The sequence below is a fragment of the Lepisma saccharinum genome, chromosome 13 (assembly GCF_977018435.1).
Source record: "Lepisma saccharinum chromosome 13, izLepSacc3.1, whole genome shotgun sequence".
Classification (NCBI taxonomy): domain Eukaryota; kingdom Metazoa; phylum Arthropoda; class Insecta; order Zygentoma; family Lepismatidae; genus Lepisma; species Lepisma saccharinum.
Genome location: NC_139241.1, coordinates 39,978,237 through 40,000,573, shown reverse-complemented (window position 1 = coordinate 40,000,573; position 22,337 = coordinate 39,978,237). Strand labels below are relative to the sequence as shown.

General features: G+C 36.6%; 1 protein-coding gene across 1 annotated transcript; it reads right to left on the bottom strand.

Annotated features, from left to right (window-relative positions):
- Positions 1-4,959: 4,959 nt before the first annotated feature.
- LOC145996756 (uncharacterized) lies at positions 4,960-16,783 on the bottom strand. The gene is made up of 3 exons (XM_083133285.1): positions 16,696-16,783; positions 7,432-10,710; positions 4,960-5,360 (listed from the first exon to the last, which is right to left on the bottom strand). Exons 1-3 carry the CDS (start codon positions 16,781-16,783, stop codon positions 4,960-4,962), a joined length of 3,768 nt encoding a protein of 1,255 aa, XP_082989411.1.
- Positions 16,784-22,337: the final 5,554 nt, after the last annotated feature.

The following is a 22,337-nucleotide window of genomic DNA, read 5'->3' as shown; positions in this document are numbered from 1 at the left end:
TACTCCACAGAGTTTCCTACAGATACCCACTTTATACGACGCTGGGTGTGTGCCGGAGCCGCTTGAACAGGTGGATAAAATCCCGGTTTCCCCGCCGGAGATCGGACCGAGTCTCTCGCATAGTAATGAGACGCTAGCTTAGCAACCGCAGCTATTATACTATCATACAGATGCCATTACTTTTATTCAATTAGCCGACCCCAGTGGCGGAGTGGTTAGCACATCGCGCTACGACGCCATGGGTCGCGGGTTTCGAATTCCGGGCCTGGACATGAATGTTTGTGAGTGTCCATTCATCCATTTCATCATATCATCACTCATTCCCATCTTTGCAAATGAGCTAACAGTGGCACAAAAAGCGAAGTAAAATAAAGCAAATCAATCAATCAATCAATGCGGCAACTTTCTAACATTCTCATGAATTTCACAGGGCCTCCCCATGGTGCAGTGGTATCGTCGTCGCCTTGTAATCAAGGGGTCCCGGGTTCGATACCCGGTGGAGGCACAAGTGGTTCGGATCCCACTTTAAACTGTACGTCCAGTCCCGATTAGCCTTACTGTGCATAAAGTGGACTTAAAAAACAACATATCAATATCATGAATTTCACCTGATTAATTTTGTGAATAGAAGGTAGCATTGGTGTTATCGAGAAGTAGGTCTGTAGGGACTTCATTCTATGTGTCCTCTTCTCTATTAGAATCGACAAAACGAAAGATGTTTAATCTTTTGTGTATTGGAATTCAATAAAGTCCCAAAACGTGTAATTTGGTGTGCGAGAGGACGCGTTGAACATAAATTTCTCTCGTCAAAATGTTCTCTTTTGGTTCCTTCCGTTAGTCAATTATCCAAACAATAAATTCCTTCTATTTGATCGGAAACTGTTGGACATTCAAATATAACATTTTGTGTACTGAAAGTTGTATTACATGATATGGTATTATAACATATTTTATGTCTCGCTCAATCTGTGTCTTCAAATGTGAGATAAAAAATTATCAAAGATATCAAAAATTAATGAGATTTCAATGGTTGCCCATGGATTGTTTGATACTAATACACAAATGGATATCGACATCCTTTACGCTGTATGCTGCTACATACTTCTATTAGGTAGGCATTGCGATTTTTCTATCTTACATAGTTTCTATGTCCAAACTAAAATGCAATAATACGTCATGTTGGTTGGTATTTTGGACATCTTTAAGTTCAACAAATCCCACAGCCATACTGCAGGGTCGAGTGTAGAGTACTGTGGGAACTACTTTCTCTCGCTCGTACTTGTTCGAGGCTCCCACGCTCGAGTGTTTACAATGGAATAACATTTTAATCTGACAATAAACGTAGACACATGTATGTAAAATAACTGTGCTTTCAGTTTCAGCCCATAACCATATGTTTCATTTTCAAATACCATATACATTTTATCAAGGAGATAATTACAATGTTTACTTACGTTTCAATTTCAATGCGTCTCTCACCTTACGATGCATATTTAAGGGTCCACTACTACAAATATATGGTTATATCACTCGTTTTTAGAGTTATTAGCTCGAGCGAAGCTGATCTCAATTCCGTACGCTATCCAGCGTCGTCCGTACGAACTATTTGGCGCTCGAGAGAAACCCTCTTCCAGCACTACTCTACTTCAAAGGTTTCACAAATTGTTAAAGCAAGGTATAGTGATATCCATTGTGCAATAAAACCCATAATTTCCTTAAGGAATTTAATTCCGTGTATATTCCATAGGATTTTTTTAATGCTAGCTCTGAAGTTAATTTACATATTATGTAGAACATTGTTAAACTATTAATATCAGAATGCACAATAAACACTTATTTAAGTGATTGAATGTTACATATATGGCATATACATAGAGCAAATACAGAATAATGTCTACCTTTCATTTTGAAATTGTACCTTTCAACAAATTATACAATATTGCTAGTTTCTTTATGTAATATTACATCTTTTCAATATCACTACGAATCATATACAGGGTGTCTCAAAAAGTCACTTAACACCCTCGGTACAAAGCCACTGCAGCGCGCAACATGAAAATGGTGATGACCAATCGTTATCAAGCCAAGAGGGTACCACATTGACACCACCCGCATGGTCGGCGGCCATCTTGATGTTCGACATCTTGAATTCAACTTCAGAATTTTAAATGGGAAGGGGGTGATATGATATATCAAATCAGGCTAGAATTTCACGAGAAATGCAATGGTGGAGGTTTTTTTTTTATGGATCTTTAACAAGTAAAAAGTTATGACTGAATTTTGGTACCAATTTACTCCTTTTCGAGGTGTTAGAAAAATGCCTTAAAATTTGTTTAGCTCATCGGTAATGCATCGAGATCAAAGAGACGTCTAGGGAGAGAAGTTCGCATGCCACTGCACAAGATTTTAATCGGATACATCCATGATGAGCTGTGCATTATGAATGGTTGTCGCGAAGAATTACAGTGTGACGCTTCCATTAAATGAAAAGTCCTTCACAGTGACAAGGCTAATGTTTATGTTCATAAGGAAGTTCATAAACAGAATATTCGATGCTTTTTTATCTGATAACCCATTTTCGACAGATCAAAGCTGAATGGTTAGTGCTGGTAAGTTAATGGTGTGCCGTGCTGTGTGGAACACGACTGGTTAGTCAATTTTCTATCAACGGAACCTTAAGTGCTTAGGGCTACTTGGAATTGTTAAATAAACAGGTTTTTTCATCCTTGCTTATGGAAGAAGGTACTTTTTACAGGGTTTTTTTTCAATAGCGAGGAACACCAGAACACTATGGGAACGTTGTGAAGCAGTTTCTGTCCAACGTTAGTTATCAGATGACAAGGGTCGAATATTCAGTTTATGAACTTCCTTATGATCATAAACATTAGCCTTGTCACTGTGAAGGACTTTTCATTTAATGGAAGCGTCACACTGTAAATTGTTCGCGACAACCATTCATAATACGCAGCTCTATGTGGATGTATCCGATTAAAATCTTGTGCAATGGCATGTGAACTTTTCTCCCTAGACATCACTTTGATCTTGATGCATTATAAACAAATTTTAAGGCATTTTTCTAACACCTCGAAAAGGAGTAAATTGGTACAAGAATTCAGTCATAACTTTTTACTGGTTAAAGATACATCGAAAAAACCTTCACCATTGCATTTCTCGTGAAATTCTAGCCTGCTTTGATATATCATATCACCCCCTTCCCATTTAAAATTCTGAAGTTGAATTCAAGATGGAAGACATCAAAATGGCCGCCGACCACGTGGGTAGCGTCAATGTGGTTCCCCCTTGGCCTGATAACGATTGGTCATCACCATTTCCAAGTTGCGCGCTACAGTGGCCTTGTACCGGGAGTGTTAAATGACTTTTTGAGCCACCCTGTATATTTTCTAAAATCGACACTTCCGATACACACGTATCAATTTCTAGTAACTTCTATCATCATTCAAAGTAGAGATATTATGTAAACATTGTATGACAAGATCAGATGTAGGTAGACTATGACACTTGTAAGTAACATACACGTTTATATTTTTAAAAAATCACCTTGCGAACACAATATAAAAAGTTACAAAATTATGTGAACGGATGAATGAATATTTGCCCCAATAAATTCTGTATTTGGAGTAAGACATTTTGTAAACACACTTACATAAACTAAGCAATTGAAAACTAATTATTACCACGAGGTTTTTAGATGTTGTAGCAGTTCGTGATTATTCTTATTTCACAACATCAAGACTCACATTTTGAAGGTAAATACTTATTGTCCCAAAACATAAGTTAAAATTAAAGAAAATCTGTGACTGTGACATTCGCGTAGAACCCCATGCTGCGTTTAACTATTAATATCGGACTATAGAGCGCTCTATTGCATTGGTTGACTAATAGGATATAGTAATATTGTAATTCCCTCTTCACTTCTAGTGAATTACTTAACATTACGTACCTTACATCTCAAATTTGAAAGGGAAAACATTATTAATAGGCAGGCTTTTATTATATTTATAAATATCTGATGAATTAACATTTAAAAAATACTAAGTTATATGAATACATGTAGCTATGAATATTTGCTTTAGAAACGCTTTACTCAAAGCAAGTTTTTTTACACACATTATAGAAATAACTAATTGCAAACAAATTAGGAATAAATTATTCCTAACAAAAGCTACAATGAGGAGTATTTTTTACTTTTTATGGCGCAGAATGGTGAATCTTATTGTACCAAAATGCACACTTATTTATCATAGCAACACAAGATATTCTTCTATGTGTTTACACAAAATTCTCTGCCATATGATATTAATTTACAGTTTCATGTTGGATTGAAGATTAATGAACTATGGACATAAAAAAGAATTTAAACATTTGTTTTAATAATTTAATATTACACTCCTATAGAAATATCGCTTGTGCGTATAGAAAGTTCTCAATTTAATGCAAAAAGAACACTAGCTTCATGTGAGAGAGAAACTCTAATAGTTTTTATTTCTTCTGCAAGAGTTCTTAACTCCTCCATTCACTGCAGTTGGTGTTGCTTGTCAATATTTAGCAATTTTCTACAATTGCAACTGCAACCATGTATGAACGTTTGCATTCAAGCACGTGATATTTGTGACAATAAATATTAAAATTAACGAAATAAAAATTTGGTGACTGCAAATATTTTTTTTCTTATCACAATTCTAACAAAGATCAGAAGTAGTTGTTCACACTCTACAAAAACAACCATTAATTATTTGCTATTTTAAAATAATTTTTCTTTCTATAATTTTAGAAAACTGTGCAATTGAGCATTATGTTATTCTCTTTCTGACTATGCGTCGGACAATATAAACATTATATTTACTCTCAATTTATTCCTTAAACTTGTGTATAAAATGCATCAATCACATGAGAGATTCATTGTTAACTGATTCTTTTAATAAAACATGAAAATACTTTCTAGTTTCTTTCAAATTCAGATTTACTTGAGAATTGTTTGAGTTTAAATTTCTTGTTCTGAGTTATTCTGGAATAAATAAAATACTTGACACCCTTCCATTCTCTATCTTTTAGGATCCCATTACTTTCTTGAATACACCTCTCACACTCATCCTTCTTGGGAATTATTTCCCTAACTAAATGCCTCTTGAAAAAGTTCGACACTACTTCTACTTCCTCTCTTGACCACCACTTCTTTTTAGATGGCTTTCTCTTCTTTTTAAAAATGTTTTCTATTTCAGGATGACTTTCGGCAAATGTATGCATATCTGTATGTTCCTCACTTGTTTCAGATAAACGTTCTTCAACGCTATTGCAAATATTGCCTTGTAGTTCCTCAAATCTTTCATTGCTGACCATATCTGTCAAATGAAAAGTGATTTTTATTAATTGTGTACATGTAAGAAAGGTAACAATTTTCTAACTGAAAATTGAATTTAAGATACCATAGGACGGGACGTGTATGATATAAAATCAACGTCAGCGTAATGAATGACTATAAATTATAAACATAATTTCATTGAAATTTCAACACATGTATTCCTGCTCCAAAAATAACAATACGCCCAGGGTTTTTTTTTTTTTTTTGTTATTAGCGATAAACCCGAAATGTAACGGAGAGACGCAGCAAGTAGTATATGCACGATTTATAACAAATGTGACTGATTCACGGCTGTAATTTTGTCGCGAATTTTAGCGAAAATTTACCGTTTCTGCGAACATTTTCATTTTTACGATAAAAACGAAAAAATGGCATTTTTTACAAATTTCTTTTTAAGAAATATATTCGATTTGAAGATGTTGGCTGCAAAGGAATGAGAAATCATTTGGAAAGGCACAGTAACCTGAAAGTTTATTATTTTTTATGTTGTTTTATGAATGAAAGTAAATGAGAGACAGATTGTTTTGTACATTCCACTTTTTCTAAAATATAAATATAACTGAGTAAGGCTGATTTTCAGAAGGTGAAATTTATTATTTACTATTTTTAAGCTTATTTTCCCATAAATGTTGCAAACATTAAGCCTTGTATAAATTAATAATTCATTGATTTAGTAACATTATGTATAAGTGCATGGCATTAAAAATTACCACGAAATTTTCACGAAATTACTGCCATATTTTTAACTATAAACACGATATTTCATATATTTTTCACGAAATTCTTGAAAAAATAATACAAAAAAACCAGCCCTAAATATACCCATTCCATGGGTTTATAAATTTATGTGGTAATTTGGAAAATTGTAAATCTTTCTACACTATATGAAAGGAAATATTCATTGAAGAGTACATGAATCGAGGTTTCCTAATCATCCGAAAATGGAACACTGTCGCGTGATTTAGAAGATTCAAAGGAAAAGATGAATTTGAAATTATTAGATATATTGCCTAAAAATAATCTAAATTTTTACCAATGACTTGCAAACCAAAATTATGGGAGTGTGTGCATGTGCATGTATATATATGTCTGATACAGAATAAGAATTTTGAGAAATGGTACTCTGATCATTGTATAAAGTAACGATTATTTGTAAAAACGAAAATCATTTACATATTTGATATCCCTGCATTCAACGTATAATTACTTGATATTTTGTATGTATATATTATAAATAAAAGTTGGTCTCGATTTTCATTTTAAGTAAATTATGCTACAAAGATGATAACCTCCCCCCTCGAAGTCTGAAAATAACAATAACTTTCAATTAATATTGTGAAACAGAGTCATTAACAGAATGAGACCGGTGTCAAACAGGCGAACTATGGATGAGTAGCCTAATCCGATCACGGAAGCCTGCACAGGCTGGGGGGTTCGTCGTACTGACCACACGTGACTCCCACCTCTGCTGAGAGCAAGTGGAAGTATGAACAGCAGTCGGTGAGTTGGGCAAGGCTCTCAAAGTGTTACCTATTGATTGTAACAAAGGAAAGGAATACGTATGATCAACACTCAGGTTTTCAAACATGTGTTCTTGGAATTACATTCGTGTAACGTAAGAATAGAAATAGTTCTTTTTAAGAATAGTGGCTATAGTCATTCGTTCTTTTTATCGTTGCCAAACCTGACTGAATCAATGTAATCAATGAATGTGACATCATCTAACATGTTCCGCGCCCGTGGCGAAATGGTGTACATATCGCGCTATGACGTAAGGGGTTCCAGATTCAAATCCTGGTCAATACATGAGTGTGTGTTTGTCCCGTCATCTATTTCATTCCTTTATCATCGCGATTACCCCAAGTGGCTGCAAAGTGTAGTAAAATAACCAAAATTAGCATCTAGAACTTAAAGGCATGCATAAGTTTTATGTTGTTGAAGGTACGATGATAGTAAAATAATATGGAATTGTGAGTATATTGCGAGTGGAAACTTAGTCCATGCTACAAATATAACATAAGTGAAATATATTATAAATGTGGTATTCATACCTGGGAGTTGAACATCAAGCTCGCTCAGTGATTTGCCCCTGCACTCTTCTAGTCCTCCTCTCTGATCCAATGTAAGGAGTAATTTGCTGACACTGGCGAGCTGCACAGTTGACTCTGGCAATCTGTAATATTCTCTGTGGATCTGAATATCGTGTCCCATATGTCTCGCGATTTGGTCCAGTTCACAGTCCTTCAGATTAAGCAATTGGGACATGGTTGCAATATGTTTCCTTAAACGTGTAGATCTTAATGCAGCTGGGTTCTTTGCTCCACATTCCTGAGAAAACTTTCTTAGGCAATCGTGTGCCCTCACACAACTATCTTGGGTTGAAGGAATGGCAAAGAAATACGGATTACTTTCACGGATGTTTCCAACTGTTCTAGTATGGATTAATATTTGCATGCATTCGTCAATGCCAGGTGTTAGAAATAAAGGAACGCCTCGGCCTCTCTTCCCACGTATTTCTATTCTTATTAAAGACTGACACAATTTCTTTTCCAGATCAGTTAAGCTGTTGAATACATCTTCATTAAATTTATTATTTACCCTGTGCTTAGTGTAAGTTTCTGTTAACAGTCTTTGAACTTCACCAACTCTTCTCCGATTGAATAATATGAGGTACGTTAACACAACCTGACAGAGCGAAGTCCATGTATATTCATCGGGATTGTCTTTCATCTTCTGTGTGAGGTCCTGTTTGGCCTTCTTAAGATACGACTGTAGTTTTAGCAGATCGTCTCTTAGTGGCAGCAAAACATCCGTATTCCATTTCTTTTCCTCCAAAGTTTTCAAGGCATTCCTTGAAATTTCAACATTCCATTCAGATGTCATCAAATGAAGGAAATCATCTGCATTCTCCTTCATTTGTATATCATGAGTTATTATAGCGTCGGCCTTCATTATCTTTGCCGTCTCAGATAGGGAATTGCCAATTTTCAGTGCTAAGGAGGGAGCTTTATATGTATTAGATTCTCCCTGGAAACCACAAAGAATACGTACAGCTTGAATCACACTTTTAAATTTTGCAGGTGAAATACAGTCTCGTAGTGTGATTATTGTATTGTCAAGTTTTCTAATTTCTATCAAAAACCTTCCGAGTTCTCTCATTTTGCTACTGATGGTACTGTGCATATGTTTTAGGTGACCATGGATATTGTGCAGTCGGCTTCCTAATTTGAGAATCAATTCATCATTTCGAACCACTAGAGATACTCTGTCCTGAACCATCCTACCAAGAACATTCTCCTTCAGACCTTCAGTGGCTACTGATGAAATGGGCATCAGTAGCGAAGCGCGTGCTTGGTGGCGATACTTGGAAGGTGGTCCATTTTTCGGAGCAAATTTACAAATTTTCTTGTGTCTCCAGATATTAGATTTTACAAGCAATGTGAAGCAATATTCGCATGGCAAATATTCTGGTGTTGCTAATTGGATATATGGCCTTCTATTAACAATGAGTTTTCCTTTCTTATTTTTCACAACTTCAACATTGTGAGTATAATTTCCACGGTTCCTAAGTAATGTTAAGGCTTCCTTTCGTTCCTTTGAGTTCTTAGGAAATGCAAAAGCTGCCTTGACGTCTAATTCATCTATGTGCTTTCTGTGTAGGTGCCGTGAAAGTTTTATCATTGTATCTCCACAGTAAAAACAATGTTGTCTCTTATTAAATATTCTTTTAGTTCCATTCTTTCTCGTAATATCTACTTCCAACGTGTCACTACTGGAAGACAAAGTGTCTTCTTCATTAATCCTCTTTGATCTATTACAAGTATCGCTATAACTACACTTTTTACTCTCCTTATCAGAATTAACTGACGCCAAGGCTTTATTTTTCTTAGTTGATTCAAGACAATTTTCAATTTCAGTATCAGAATTATCTGTGTCTGGAAGATATTCAGATTCTGAAGGAGTTAAGTCTATTGAAGAATCTTCCTCGACCTCGTTACTTTCCAAGACACGATTGGTTGATTGAACATGTTCTCTTCCTTGCAATTGTAAGTCATCATGAAGGGATGACCCAGCTTCGTTTGTTGTTGTATTTTCCACAGAAAGCACATCCACCACCATGTTTCCTTTCTTATATATAGCTGTTTTTCTAAATTCCGATAATTTTGGAAAGGATGGAGCTGTCTCTCTGCATGTAGATTTCTGATCATTAAAATTAAGTCTCTCTGATTTGCCTGACCTTTGCTTGATTGTTGTACACACTTCTACCTTTTTTCCGTTGTGTTTATTAGTACTGCTCTTCTTAAATTTTCCCACGGACGACGATAAATGTTTTTGTCTCAAAGATCTATTTATTTGTTGAATTTTACTTGTTTTGCGATTTTGTTGCATTCTTTCTACCATCCTTGTTTTATCCTTCTCTATTCTTGATGAAATGTTTCCAATTATATTTTTCTTTGCATATTCTTTGTTTCTATCAGAACACTTTGAGTAGTCTTCCATTTCAAACTGATTATTTGCAATAGGTATACTGTTAGAATTTGATACCTTTATATTTTCTTGCCATTCACACCACTCAGTTTCCCTTGAACATAAAATAATTGCATTTTCCACTCTGTGGTTATTAGCTAAATGTGTTACTTTGCTTTTCTCTGTCAAATCCGGTTGATAATTCGGACGTTTTACCCCATCACACGCAGTTGCTTTACAAGATTGCCTTTGTTGGTAGGAATTTTCATGTTCAGTACTAGATATTTCAGTTTTATCTTGTAAAGGAGAATTGTTCACTGTCTCCACATGTGGCAATTGCATATCTTCCAATTTTCTCTTCTTAGACGTTTGTAATGCCTCTTGAGCATTTCTGTTGATCCATTCTTCTTCTTTATCTTCATTCACAGATGGTACGTTGTTTGCATTGGATGTATATACGTCTGTTTGACATTCACGCCACTCAGTTTCCCTTGAACATGAAATAATTGCATTTTCCACTCTGTGGTTATTATCTAAATGTTTTGCTTTGCTTATCTCTGTCAAATCCGGTTGATAATTCGGACGTTTCACCTCATCACACGCAGTTGCTTTACAAGATTGCCTTTGTTGGTAAGAATTTTCAATTCCATTTACTACATGTTCAGTACTAGATATTTCAGTTCTCTCTTCTACAGGAGAATTGTTCACTGTCTGTGACATTTGTATGTTTTCGAATTTTCTCTTCTTAGATGTTTGCTTCACAGTACTTTCCAATGTCACTTGAGCATGCTGTCTGCTGGCAGAGTCTTCTTCTTCACCGTCATCCAGAGATGGTCCTGTAAAAATATTAACAATTTGTTCACCTTAGAAACTAATGAAATCAACATTTCTTGAGAAATGACTACGTCTTTCTCTTCGTAATTAATATTTCTATGCGATATTGTATAACATTATATATTATGTAAAATAGAAAACAAGCGTAACCAGAGAGGGATACCGGGAGGGTTATATTCCCCAATTTTATCAGATTTCCTTTCCGAAGAGAACTTTGTTAAATACTTAAATCAAGTTGGAGCAGCATTCACAATCTTACCGTGATGTGCTTAATGGGTACTAATCAGAACATGTTATATCCACGGTTAAACTTATAAACAGTCAGACTACTCTATTTGTATCTCTAATAAAGAGATATCGGTTAGTTTGATTGTTAAATAGAACGGATAATGGGCGGATCAATAGAGAACATTTTCACGAAAGAAGTGACTGTTCAACATGGCCTTCAGAACACAAAATTGCACGTATTACATGTTTCAGTAATTCCAGGATCTCAACGGTCAAATATATATTGATTGTTGAGTTTCAATTGTTTGACCCTCCCCTTCCCCCTTATATACGTGGACCTTCATATTATTTATGTCACTTCAGAGTAGTATTGAGTAGGTCTGCCAGTGCATCAAATTCTATTTTCATTTCCAATAATTTTTCTGACTACCATATATTTATCAATCGGTTTCGACTGTTGACTACAAAAATCAAATGGATAGCCCAATCGAGAACGTATATACTACATCAGGTGCGTATTTCCAAGATGTTTCAGTTTTTACCAAGTTTCAAATTTCTAGCTCTAATAATTCCGGTGATATCGTAATGTTAAAAATATATAGATTGTTGACTTTCGATTTATTTGCTACCACAGACAGACGGATATGTCGATTCAGATAACTTATATCGAGATGATCTATTACATTTTATTACGTAGCATTAACAGTTTCTGAGATATCGGCACGTAACGTGACTTCGATTGTCCCTCACGGAAAGACGGTGCTCGGATCGAGATGATCTATGATGCTTTTTGCTGGTATTTCTTAGGTTTATCAACCTATCAAGTTTCGTATTTGGAGCTCTGGTAATTTCTGAGATACGGCTAGTTGACACGGACTGGCAGACAGGCAGGCGGAAGAATACGCAGTGGGAAACTTCTCCTCAGCTTCACTGATTAGTACTCAAAATAAAGCACTGCTTTAAAGTGTAAAATTTGCTTTATGCAGTGACGGCGCCTGGAAAAAAGCTGTGGGTGGAGCCCCTCAGTAGAAAACCCAATTTTCTTTGGGGTTTTCATATTTCCAAAGTGAATTTTTAACCTTAATACAAGTGATATTTAGAAGTATATAAAATGCAATTTCAAGCGTAACCCCCCTCCGTCTTTGCGCCTGCTGCTTCTCTTGTCACTTTTCCCTGGCGTCGTTGTTGATTTTATGCTCCTGTACAAGTAAAATCACAGTTTAACGTATTTGTATGGAGGTCTGAATGGCAATATATTGTAAATGACCGAAAATACTATTATTTTTGCAGTGCTTGCTTTATTATTAACTTCTGTTCTTTCTTGCAAATTCGACTCGGTGGCTCAGTCGGAAGGGTGTCTGGCTGCCACGTAGGAAAGCCGGGATTTATTCCCAGCATGGGTGATTTCAGATGCGAATTTTCTAGCTAACTCCCAGCACGAGTGGCTCTGGGACTCATCCAGTTTCTCCAAGGGGTCTCGGGTTCGATTCCCGGTCGAGGCACATAGTGGTTCGGATCCCACTTTAAACTGTAGGTCCAGTCCCGATTAGCCTTACTGTGCACAAAGTGGACTTAAAACACCAACTCAATCAATCAATCATCCAGTTTCTCATTAATGGGTACCTGCGGGGAATCTGGAATCTGGTGTGATCACATCGCCTCTATTATAGCCTCCCTACAAAGGCCACAGAGGACGATGGTAAGTATGCTCAACTACGTAATTAAGTATAAAGATAAAGGATGTTAGAAAAAGAAGAGTTCTCGGAAACATGAAAAATGCTCCGTAAATCATTCAGAATCAGTGTGAAGAACTGGGAAGGGGGGGGGGGGTACAAGAGTACCTAAGAAAGAAATGTAAAGAAGCAGCCGATGAAATATCCTCGCGTTATTTTGTCTAACATTTTCCACCCACCCTACTAAACCTATTACTGTTACTTTGTCTGTTGGAATGATATGTCTCTCTGAAAACGTTTTGAGAAAATTGTTCAAAATGAGTGAAACATCGTACAATTAAATACGGTTTCGTAAAGGGAGTGGAATACACATTTCTAAACAAGTTAGTGATGATAAGATTATATAAATATGGTTCAGAACAAAATACGAAAAACGTTAACCTCCGAATATTCTAACAAAATTTGTAGAAACTACATACTTCTAGTATAAAATATTATATGGCATATTTTATTCAAACTGTATCGTCAATGTTCAAAATTGCAGTATTTGTACTAGAGGTACTTAAGGAATTAATCCCATACCGTAGCAGCGAACAGCCCCATGTCCCAGAACGAAGTTAATTTTTAACAGGTCTAGTTTTTCGTTTCTCAAAAGCAGCTGACATCCTTGAGATATTATCAATTATGACGTCACGGAAGCCTCTCACTTTTCTCAGTTACACAATTTACATCATGCTCAAACATAAAGCTAAAGCTTTGTGGTGATTCTGAACAACAGCTCATGAACGTGTTTTGATTTGGAGGGTACTAACTTCACCATTCATATAAATAGGTTCAACGTCTGTGGAACACGCATCTGTTCTTCATATCCTCCTCTGTTTTTTTTTTCTGAACCGTTGTACTTCCAACAAACAAACTAAGCCCTATTAACAAAATACGTAGGTGTGATACTTCTGTTTCATATTCTTTTTAATTTCTTCTGTAAACAAGACGTAAACCTAGAGACATTGGAAGGACTCATTCCAAATAGATTTATTGAATTAAATGTAGCACTAAATAACGGATGATCCGTCGTTTTCTTGGCTCTTAATTGCTTCAGTTTCTGCACTAAAGCTGATCGATACTGGCAAAATTAGAATTGGACTTGCAGAACAATTCACGAAACTCTTGCTGTCCGATGTGTAGGCGAATATGTAACTTAGAGGGCTTGTAGTTATTGATGTCGTTCTTTCAATTTGCGATTCACGAAAAGTATAAAAGCTGTGGCCGCTACAAATGCAGCCGTTGTTGAGTCACTTGCTCAACCCTCTTCAACTCTCCTACAACTGAACTACAAGGATGTAAACTCTGATTTTCCAAGTTATATTTTATTCTCTGTATGTAATTACACTAACGTACTACACATAACCTTGCCTCTTCCCTGGCTATCATACGCACGTCCACTATCGCGGTTAACCTAACGGTATAACTGAAAAACGTTAATTAAATCAGGTATCCAAACACATTTTAATGTTATATTCTTTTTAGATCTCGTCTAATTTTTCCAATCTATCCAATTGGAAATGGGCCCAGAACGACCTCTATGGATTCACTTGTTCCGAATTTGTATTGATTCATTTGTATCAAATTTCTAGAACTTCGTACATGAAAGAAAAACATTCAGATAGAAACTCCTTGAACAACAATTCTGCAAATTTTGTCAAAAGAAGAGAATATGATGAACAAATGCGTGCTTTTCAGATGTAGAATTAATTGTCCATATTTCTGGATGATAGTAATAAATATAACTAGTGGCTATTTATTGATCTTATTTTCTTTTTTGGAAAGTTTTGAAATTTGTTATGGAAAAAAACCTTGGAAATACCATTACGGTGTTAAACTTGTTTGGGAGGAAGGTGGGATTATCAGAAAGCTACAGAAGCTATCGCATTTTTTGATGTTAAAGGTTTGGTGCATCATGAATATCTGCATGAAGGACAAAAGATAAACCAAGACGTTTATATTGACGTCCTGAAACGTTTTGCGTCCAGCAATCCGGCCTGATTTGTGCACATCAGGGCAGTGGTTCTTATTGCGCAACAATGCAGGGCCCATACTGCTTTATCAGTCCAGGAATATCTGGCCAATCATCGTATTCCTCCTCTACCACATCACCCATATTAACCCGTACTGTCGCCGTGTGATTTCTTTTGTTTGGCCGTGTGATTGATTGATTAAGTTGGCGTTTTAAGCCCTCTTTATACACATTAAGCTAATCGGGACTGGACCTATAGTTTAAAGTGGAATCCGAACCACTATGTACCTCCACCAGGTATCGAACCCGGGATCCTTTGATTGAAAGGTGACGACGCTACCACTGCGTCATCGGGGAGGCCCGTTCCCAGTGTGAAAACGCCGCTCAAATGGAAGCGTCAAGATGAAGATATTGCAGCAATCCAAACGGCTGTGACAGATGTGCTGAGAAGCATTCCAGATGAAGCTTTCTCTGCTTGCTTCCTTGACCTCCAGAAACGGGAGCGGCTGTGCATAGATAGCCGACAAGATTTGACAAGACCTAGGACCATTAGTCCGTAAGTTGAATCAATTATTTTTTACGAGCTCAGTCCTGGAACTTTTGTGACAAAGGATGTACTACCCATATTATCAACCATCATGTTCATTAGCAATTTGTCGCAATTTGAAGTTAAAAAAAAAAACAATAGACAGAATGCAATATCTGCTGCAGCAACAGCACAATCCCATTCGTTAAAAAGCATGCTATAAAGAAGAAAAAAGAACGACAATAGTGCTTGACAATCCGCCTGTTCTTATATTTGCTAGTGACTGTACAATACTGCAAGCAAGGCAGATGAAAGGTGAAAAGAGCATTTCTTGACATGTGAAACAAAAATGACCGGTTAACATTAAAAAAAAAAAAAATGTTAGAGAAGTATTCTTCGGTGGATAGCGTAGCATTAGAACGCAGACAGGAATATCGAGAGTTTTCTGTTGCGTCTTTGTCAAGGTCAAAAATGAAAGCAATACCCAAGCAGTCAGCTGTTGTTTATAAACGTGAGACATAACCGAGAAAATTATGACAGCTTGAGATTGGTCCCTTCAGGGTTACAAGCACTTGCATTTCATCACAAAACAGCTTTATTTTTCTAAACTCTGTTTCACAAAGGAAGAGCAACGTCTACTGGAAAACATGATACTCTTCTACCCATGTATTCGGTTAAACGTTCGTTAATCAATTTTCCCAATGAGAAACTCCAATATGGACCCAATTCCTTAAAATTACGTATCCAAAAAATAGAATTGCCTTTCTATCTAGTGGAAGAAAATATTCCAATATACCTGTCAACAGGGTTTCAACGTCGAGATTCTAAATTGAAAGCAAATATTTTTAATAATTTGTGACAACCTTTCGCACTCTATGTGCCGAGTTTGTAAGCGTGCTTAAGAAAATTCGTAATGTAATTTTGAAAAGGGCTACTTTTTACAATACTATTAAAACGTTTCAAACATTTCCCTTCTTTTATTTTAATCAGCCAAAATCACATGAACTCCCTCAGCCTTTACGTTAACAAACTGCAGTTTGTACCTGCCTTATCAGCCATATTTCTTCACGGGTTATAATTTAACCTAACAGAGGTAAATCTATGCCTAGGATTTTTAACGCTTTAAAAGTATGAATATAATCAGCATAACCTTTAACTTTGACCAGTAGTTGCCCCCCCCCCACCCCCCTTGCCTCCCGCATACACAATTTTGTATTATTCTCATCCTGGTCACGTTTCGACCCCAATTGTCAGGGAACTAAACGAAATTCCTTCTCTGGGTGCAACACCACTCGCTATTTCCATAGCCTCTGCAATAAAACGACAGTCATATGTCAACTTGATTAATAAAATAACCTAGGCCCAGTCGAACAAATGCTATTCAAGGATGACAACTTGATTCCAAACAAGTTTTTTTTCTGTAAATAGTTATAAGGCGCAACTGCAAATAGTCATAAGTTCTGACCCACTGAAAATTATAATTATATTAACCCAGATATGCTCGTGTTATGTGTTATTATTGCTAAAAATTAAAGAATTAATATAAAAACAGTGAAAAGAACAAGACACTTACCTATCTCCAAAATTGTAGCTTTATAGAACTGTCCGTCGATCCAGCGAACATCATGCACTTCACCAACAGACAACTTCTTATTCTTCATCTTAACTCTCGCTGCAGTACATTTGTAAATAACACCATCTTCTTTGAATCGCACTGAAATAGGCTTCATTACCTTGAAGTTCCGTTTATTATTTTGTCTCATGTTTGCAACTTCACCTATCACACACACGGCACGACTGCCCTCTCACCGAAGCAATGGACTCAATAGTGCGCGCAAAATATTTGGCGGTTTAAAAAACCCGCCTTACCTCCCACGAATTACATGTTGCCAACTACATGAACATTTAATACTCGATTTCCACAATTGACAGAGAAGAAAGTTTCTGCTGTGTTAAGACGTCAGTGTTACAACAAGCAAAAATGCATTGTTCACAATATATTTATTATATTTGTTAGTAGTACAAGGTGGCCGCGGTGCCTCAGTCGGTAACGCGTCTGACTACCATGCTAAAGGTCCCGGGTTCGATCCCCGGCCGGTTCAAATCCGGGATGGAAGCGGCCCCGGCGCCCACCCAGCGTCGAATAACATGGGTACCTGAGGGAAACCCTGGGGGGTAAAGGCGGTCAGGGGCGTGATGCTGATCACATCACCCCCACTCACGACCGGATCAAGAAAGTGTGGGGCGTTACAATCACACCCCCTATATGCCTTCATGGCATGGTGCTATGCACAGGGGAGCACTTTACCTTTACCTTTTACAAGGATTTCCCGTTGAACACCCGCGCACAGGCTGTCAAGAGTGTCCACAGCGGAGTAACGTGGTTCAACCGCACCATCGAAATTTTTGAACATATACGTAATTTTTTTCAGTTCATATATAAAGAAAAAGATGGGAAAAATATTCAGACGCTAATTTTTCATCAAATGTAGAAGTAAGGTTTCCGTTTGGCAGTGAGCATAGGTATTCGATATGACAATAAAATGTGCATGTATTTGGAGGGAGAGGGGTGAGAAATTGGGAATTCCCTACTATCTACCATTAAAAAATATTTTTTTTCTTTACGAGAGTGAATCCGGAGGATATAGTCAAGGTCCACCGGGTGGGGGGGGGGGGAAGCTGCTGCAGCCCTATTCCCAATTCATTGAGCGAAAAAAAAATCATAATAATTGGGGGACAAGACATAAAATTATGAAAATACACGTACGTGTAGAATTACCCCAAAGGAATATTTTATTTTATTATGTGTTATTCATTTTCTGCTTGATTTTGTACTAAGATTAATTAATATAAGGCCACTGGATCTGCAATAACTGAGTATTCAACTCACTTTTAGGTGTGCGTTGTCGAGTAGATATAGTCATTACTAGTAAACCAAACAAACAATGAAATAAATTAATTTTAACCATTATATCATCATGTAGCCGTATACGTCGGCGACCGTCGTCTTCTTACCACCTTCTTCTCCAAACGAATCATTATATTTCTTAACATTTTACCCTAAAAATTATCACCAATGTAAGTAAGTTGTAATAAAAGTAACTGCACCCCCAATCACCGCCACTAATTAACATAAATTACTGACTGAAATTAAATTGTATGTGTAAAATATACATAAATGTAAATATATATATATATATATATATATATATATATATATATATATATACAAATATAAATATACAAAATATAAATATAACTTTAGATTGACATTCATTTACCCTTGCCCTCCCCCTGGACGTCCATGATGATATGTACAAAGTCTTATATTCCAAGAAAATGGTCATAAAGTGTAAACAATCAGATACACTTAGCAGTCTCTTATTGAACTACGCAAGTAGTGAAATACAAAATAAAATCATCCTTGCCTCTAAAAACACAATTTGTAAACCTTTTCAATGTAACCATTGGAGGTACAAAATACATAGTACATTGTATGCCACTTCAGGACAAAACGCACATTGCACACTGACTTGAATGCAGCTGACATTCTTGGTCCAGTGTGAGCAAGAACAAGTATGCGAAAAATAAACCGTTTATCAACAATGCAAGAAAGAAGAAAAATCAACATAACTCACATTAAGCTATAGGCATTATCAAAAACCACGAACAGACCACTTTAAGAAATAAAAGAAGAAAAAATTCATAACAACAATGCTGACAAAAGAAAAAAAAGGCCGCTGATTTTTATTTTTTATAGAGGCTGCCACCAGTACAGGAAAGTATGTACATCGGCATCTCTTTCAGTGCTTGCCTGTTCCATACAATAATAATGGTTTACTTCAGTACCTAACATTCGGCGCTCAATATGATATGACATAATATGAAACTCGAAGGGTTAGTGTTTTCAGTTGTTCAGTTGATGTAGGGGGTGCGGAAGAAAATTAAGGGGTGCACAAGCACCGCCTCGCGGCCCCCTCTCTGGATTCGAACTACGTATATAAGCTTTTGTAACATAACGAAAAAACGTTTTAATACCCCTCCCCCCAAAAAAAAACTTTAAAAATAACTATTGAACTACTTGTCACAGACAACCTTTGAAATATTAGTCAGTCAGTCTGATACCTGGTGAAAGCACATGGTTGTTCGGATCCCACTTTAAACTGTAGGTCGAGTCCCGATTAGCTTATGTGTGCTTAAAGTACGTTTCTTTGAATTTTGTGACAGTTCCGTCCAAGTAAAACCAAACATAGCAGACGGTGGAGGCACATGACACAGTGGTTCGGATCAAACTTTAAACTTTAGGTCCAGTCCCGATTAGCCATTCTGTGCATAAAGTGGACTTATAACAACAATTCAATTCAATTCAAACATAGCAGAAGCTTAGACTGTTGGAATCCAATCCTAGCCTTTTCCACTATATTATGGCTTAAAAATCCACTATGTCTTAGTGTTATGTCTATGGAGGAGGTAACTGTGATTACATTATGGCGGGGAAATATAATTTCAGCCGATGTTTTTCGGTTTGAACTATTCTCTGCACTGCTACCACTTGCTCATGGTATCCGATTACATGTAAACATGTTGAGGGGAATGTGAAGCACACATCAGCAGACCAGCAAGGTGAACAATCTCGTTGGGTAATCAAGTCATAAGTAGATGTCAGTTTCTTGTTTTATATATATATATCTCCGAAAACAGTGGGGCAACCACAGGAGGGCAGGGGAGGCATTGCCCCCAATCCTGGACGGAAACCAATCTAGTGGGTTAAACATTGAAGTAAAAAACGCAAAGCTAGCAAAATGTAAGAGTAGCAGGACAAAATGATACTCATGATGGAATTATTTTTCATATATTTCTTGCATTTTTTTTCCAGCACATGCAAGGGGGCAATTCTCCCCCTAGATTTTAAACTTTATGGAAATAAAAATATATTTCATAAAATTTTCTTGCAATTTGGCAAATCTTGCGATGACTAGCTACGTAAAAATGTCACGCTTCGCCACTGGTAACAAATAGTTTACATTTGTAGAATGTGATTTTCGACACAAGGAATTCATCGAAATTGATCACTTTACCCGGTAATTCATCTCTTTTTCACAGACGACTTGGGTTGTATGGCGCGACCTTTTCGAACACACTCAAATGTCAACCTCTATCCTACCCAGTATACCCTGGAAACTTTAATCTTGCAGGCGAACGAGTCTCTGGCGCCTGAAACCACACTAAAAATAATAACTTGTGGGGTGTTGTATTTTCAGTGTCTGCGTGTATTTGTTTTCGCCCTTCGTCACTTTCATCTAATCACCATTGAACCTCATCGCCGCCCTTAGCCAAAATTAGCAGAAAAGTGACTTCACATGAACAAATCAGGCGAATCAGCAACAATTTACTCTTACAAAAGTGGAGTTGCATTAGTTCATACCCCTTCCAAAGTTTAGGTGGTAGTTTCAATTTCACAGTGTTATATTGTTGGATCAAGGCAGCTATCTCCGTGAACAATAACGTTGTTTTCCGAAAGTCTTAAATGCTTCCCTCTGGCAATACACCCTCTTAAATGAAAGCATCTTCTGTGGTGATAAGATGACACCTTCCCCTTGAGTTCTTTCTGTATATATTTTTTCTTCACTGGCATAATGTTTTCGCCTTATAATGCTCTTTTAATCAAGGGTCAACGGAAGAAAATAAAATACTTTATACAGTAAGTCCTTTATATCTCACAGGCAGATTGCTTCCCTAAGGAAACCCAGAGTTATCATACAAAAGATCCCAAAGTTCCAATCTTCTGACAATTAAAACTCACAAAACTGAATTTTTAGTAACTCTTTTACTGTATCAGTGGTTAGGGACTGGAATGCACTTTCACATGAAATGAGAAAATAAATAAATAACAATAAATAAGAGACAAATAAATAAATAAATAAATAAATAAAGAAGTTCTGGGTTGAACTGCCCCCTCCCCTGGTGGATCGGACTCCACTTTAAACTTTAAACTTTAAACAGTCCCGATTAGCCTATCCGAACATAAAAGTGGATTTAAGAACAAAGAAACAAAATGTTATATTAGATACTTCGTGATATTACCTTTTTTCTTTACTTCATCTTCATCTACAGATTCTGTTGACCTTTTCGGCTGAACATCTGATGCTTCTACAGTTTAAACCATTATCATCGTGATTGGTTAGTTCTCTGACGCCCTCAAAACAAAGCTTTCCTACCAACTTCTTCTTCTTTTAATTCTACGTAAGCTCATCACAAGAAAAATCGCATGATTACGTAACTGATAGGTTAAATTTATGTGAGGAACGAAGATTTCTAAATAGAAGTAGCCACCCATTATTAATTCAATAATTCTGCAGATTTTCCCATACCCAGATAACTGTTACATCAAAATTTATACACTTCGGTCCAAAGTTGTTATTTTGTAAACCATGTAGATATTTGAAGATGACATGTAAGTAAAAATTGTAATGAAATAAAAAAAAATACACTTCTGGAATTTCAATGTAGACCTAATTAAAAAGTCGAAATAATTTATTGTGTTGCTGGAGGAAGCAACGGTAAGATGGGGTTTTATTTGTTTATTTAGAGATTATTTTAATCATACGCAGGCCGGAATTTATATAGGCTATGTGAAGGCCCGGAGCTTACAACACCAAGACCCCACCCCAATCCCCTCCACAGTTTCAGTTATAACTTTTCGCCAAGCTACATGAGGTGGTTAGTTATACGTATTTCTACATTTCTTCATCACATCCGAAGTACCTCATTTTTTTCTTTATGTGGTACTTTTCCAAGCATTTTTTTCCCAGTGAAGGCCCAGAGATGCAGCCCTCAAAGTCACCTAAATCCTGACCTCATCATGATCATACCCTGCATAATTTTGCACCTCCTAACCTAGTAGCTGCTTCTAATCATAGAAGTATTCAAATGATCACAGCTTTTTTGTTTCAAAATCTCTAGTAATTCCTTTTGCTTTCTAATGATAAAGTTAAGACAGCTTTTTATGGGATGATGATATGTGAACATTTCTAGTATAGATAATATTCATGAGTAAAATATACGTGTAATGAATACCAGAATACACTTATTTATTGAAACATTCACATATCCCAAGTGGGCAAGCGGGTGGGCACAGGAATTTTTGGGTGGGCGCTCGCCCACCCGTGCCCATCCCTGTCGCCGTCCCTGAGCTAGAAAGTAATGGAACCCCTG

What these genes read in the sequence shown, in the direction of transcription:
- LOC145996756 (XM_083133285.1), bottom strand. Translation starts at nt 16,783, where the DNA reads ATGAAGAATAAGAAGTTGTCTGTTGGTGAAGTGCATGATGTTCGCTGG. An exon ending in AGCTACAATTTTGGAGATAG is followed by an intron (nt 10,711 to 16,695) that starts GTAAGTGTCTTG and finishes TTAGTTTCTAAG; the next exon opens with GTGAACAAATTGTTAATATT. An exon ending in GCTTGATGTTCAACTCCCAG is followed by an intron (nt 5,361 to 7,431) that starts GTATGAATACCA and finishes TTCATTTGACAG; the next exon opens with ATATGGTCAGCAATGAAAGA.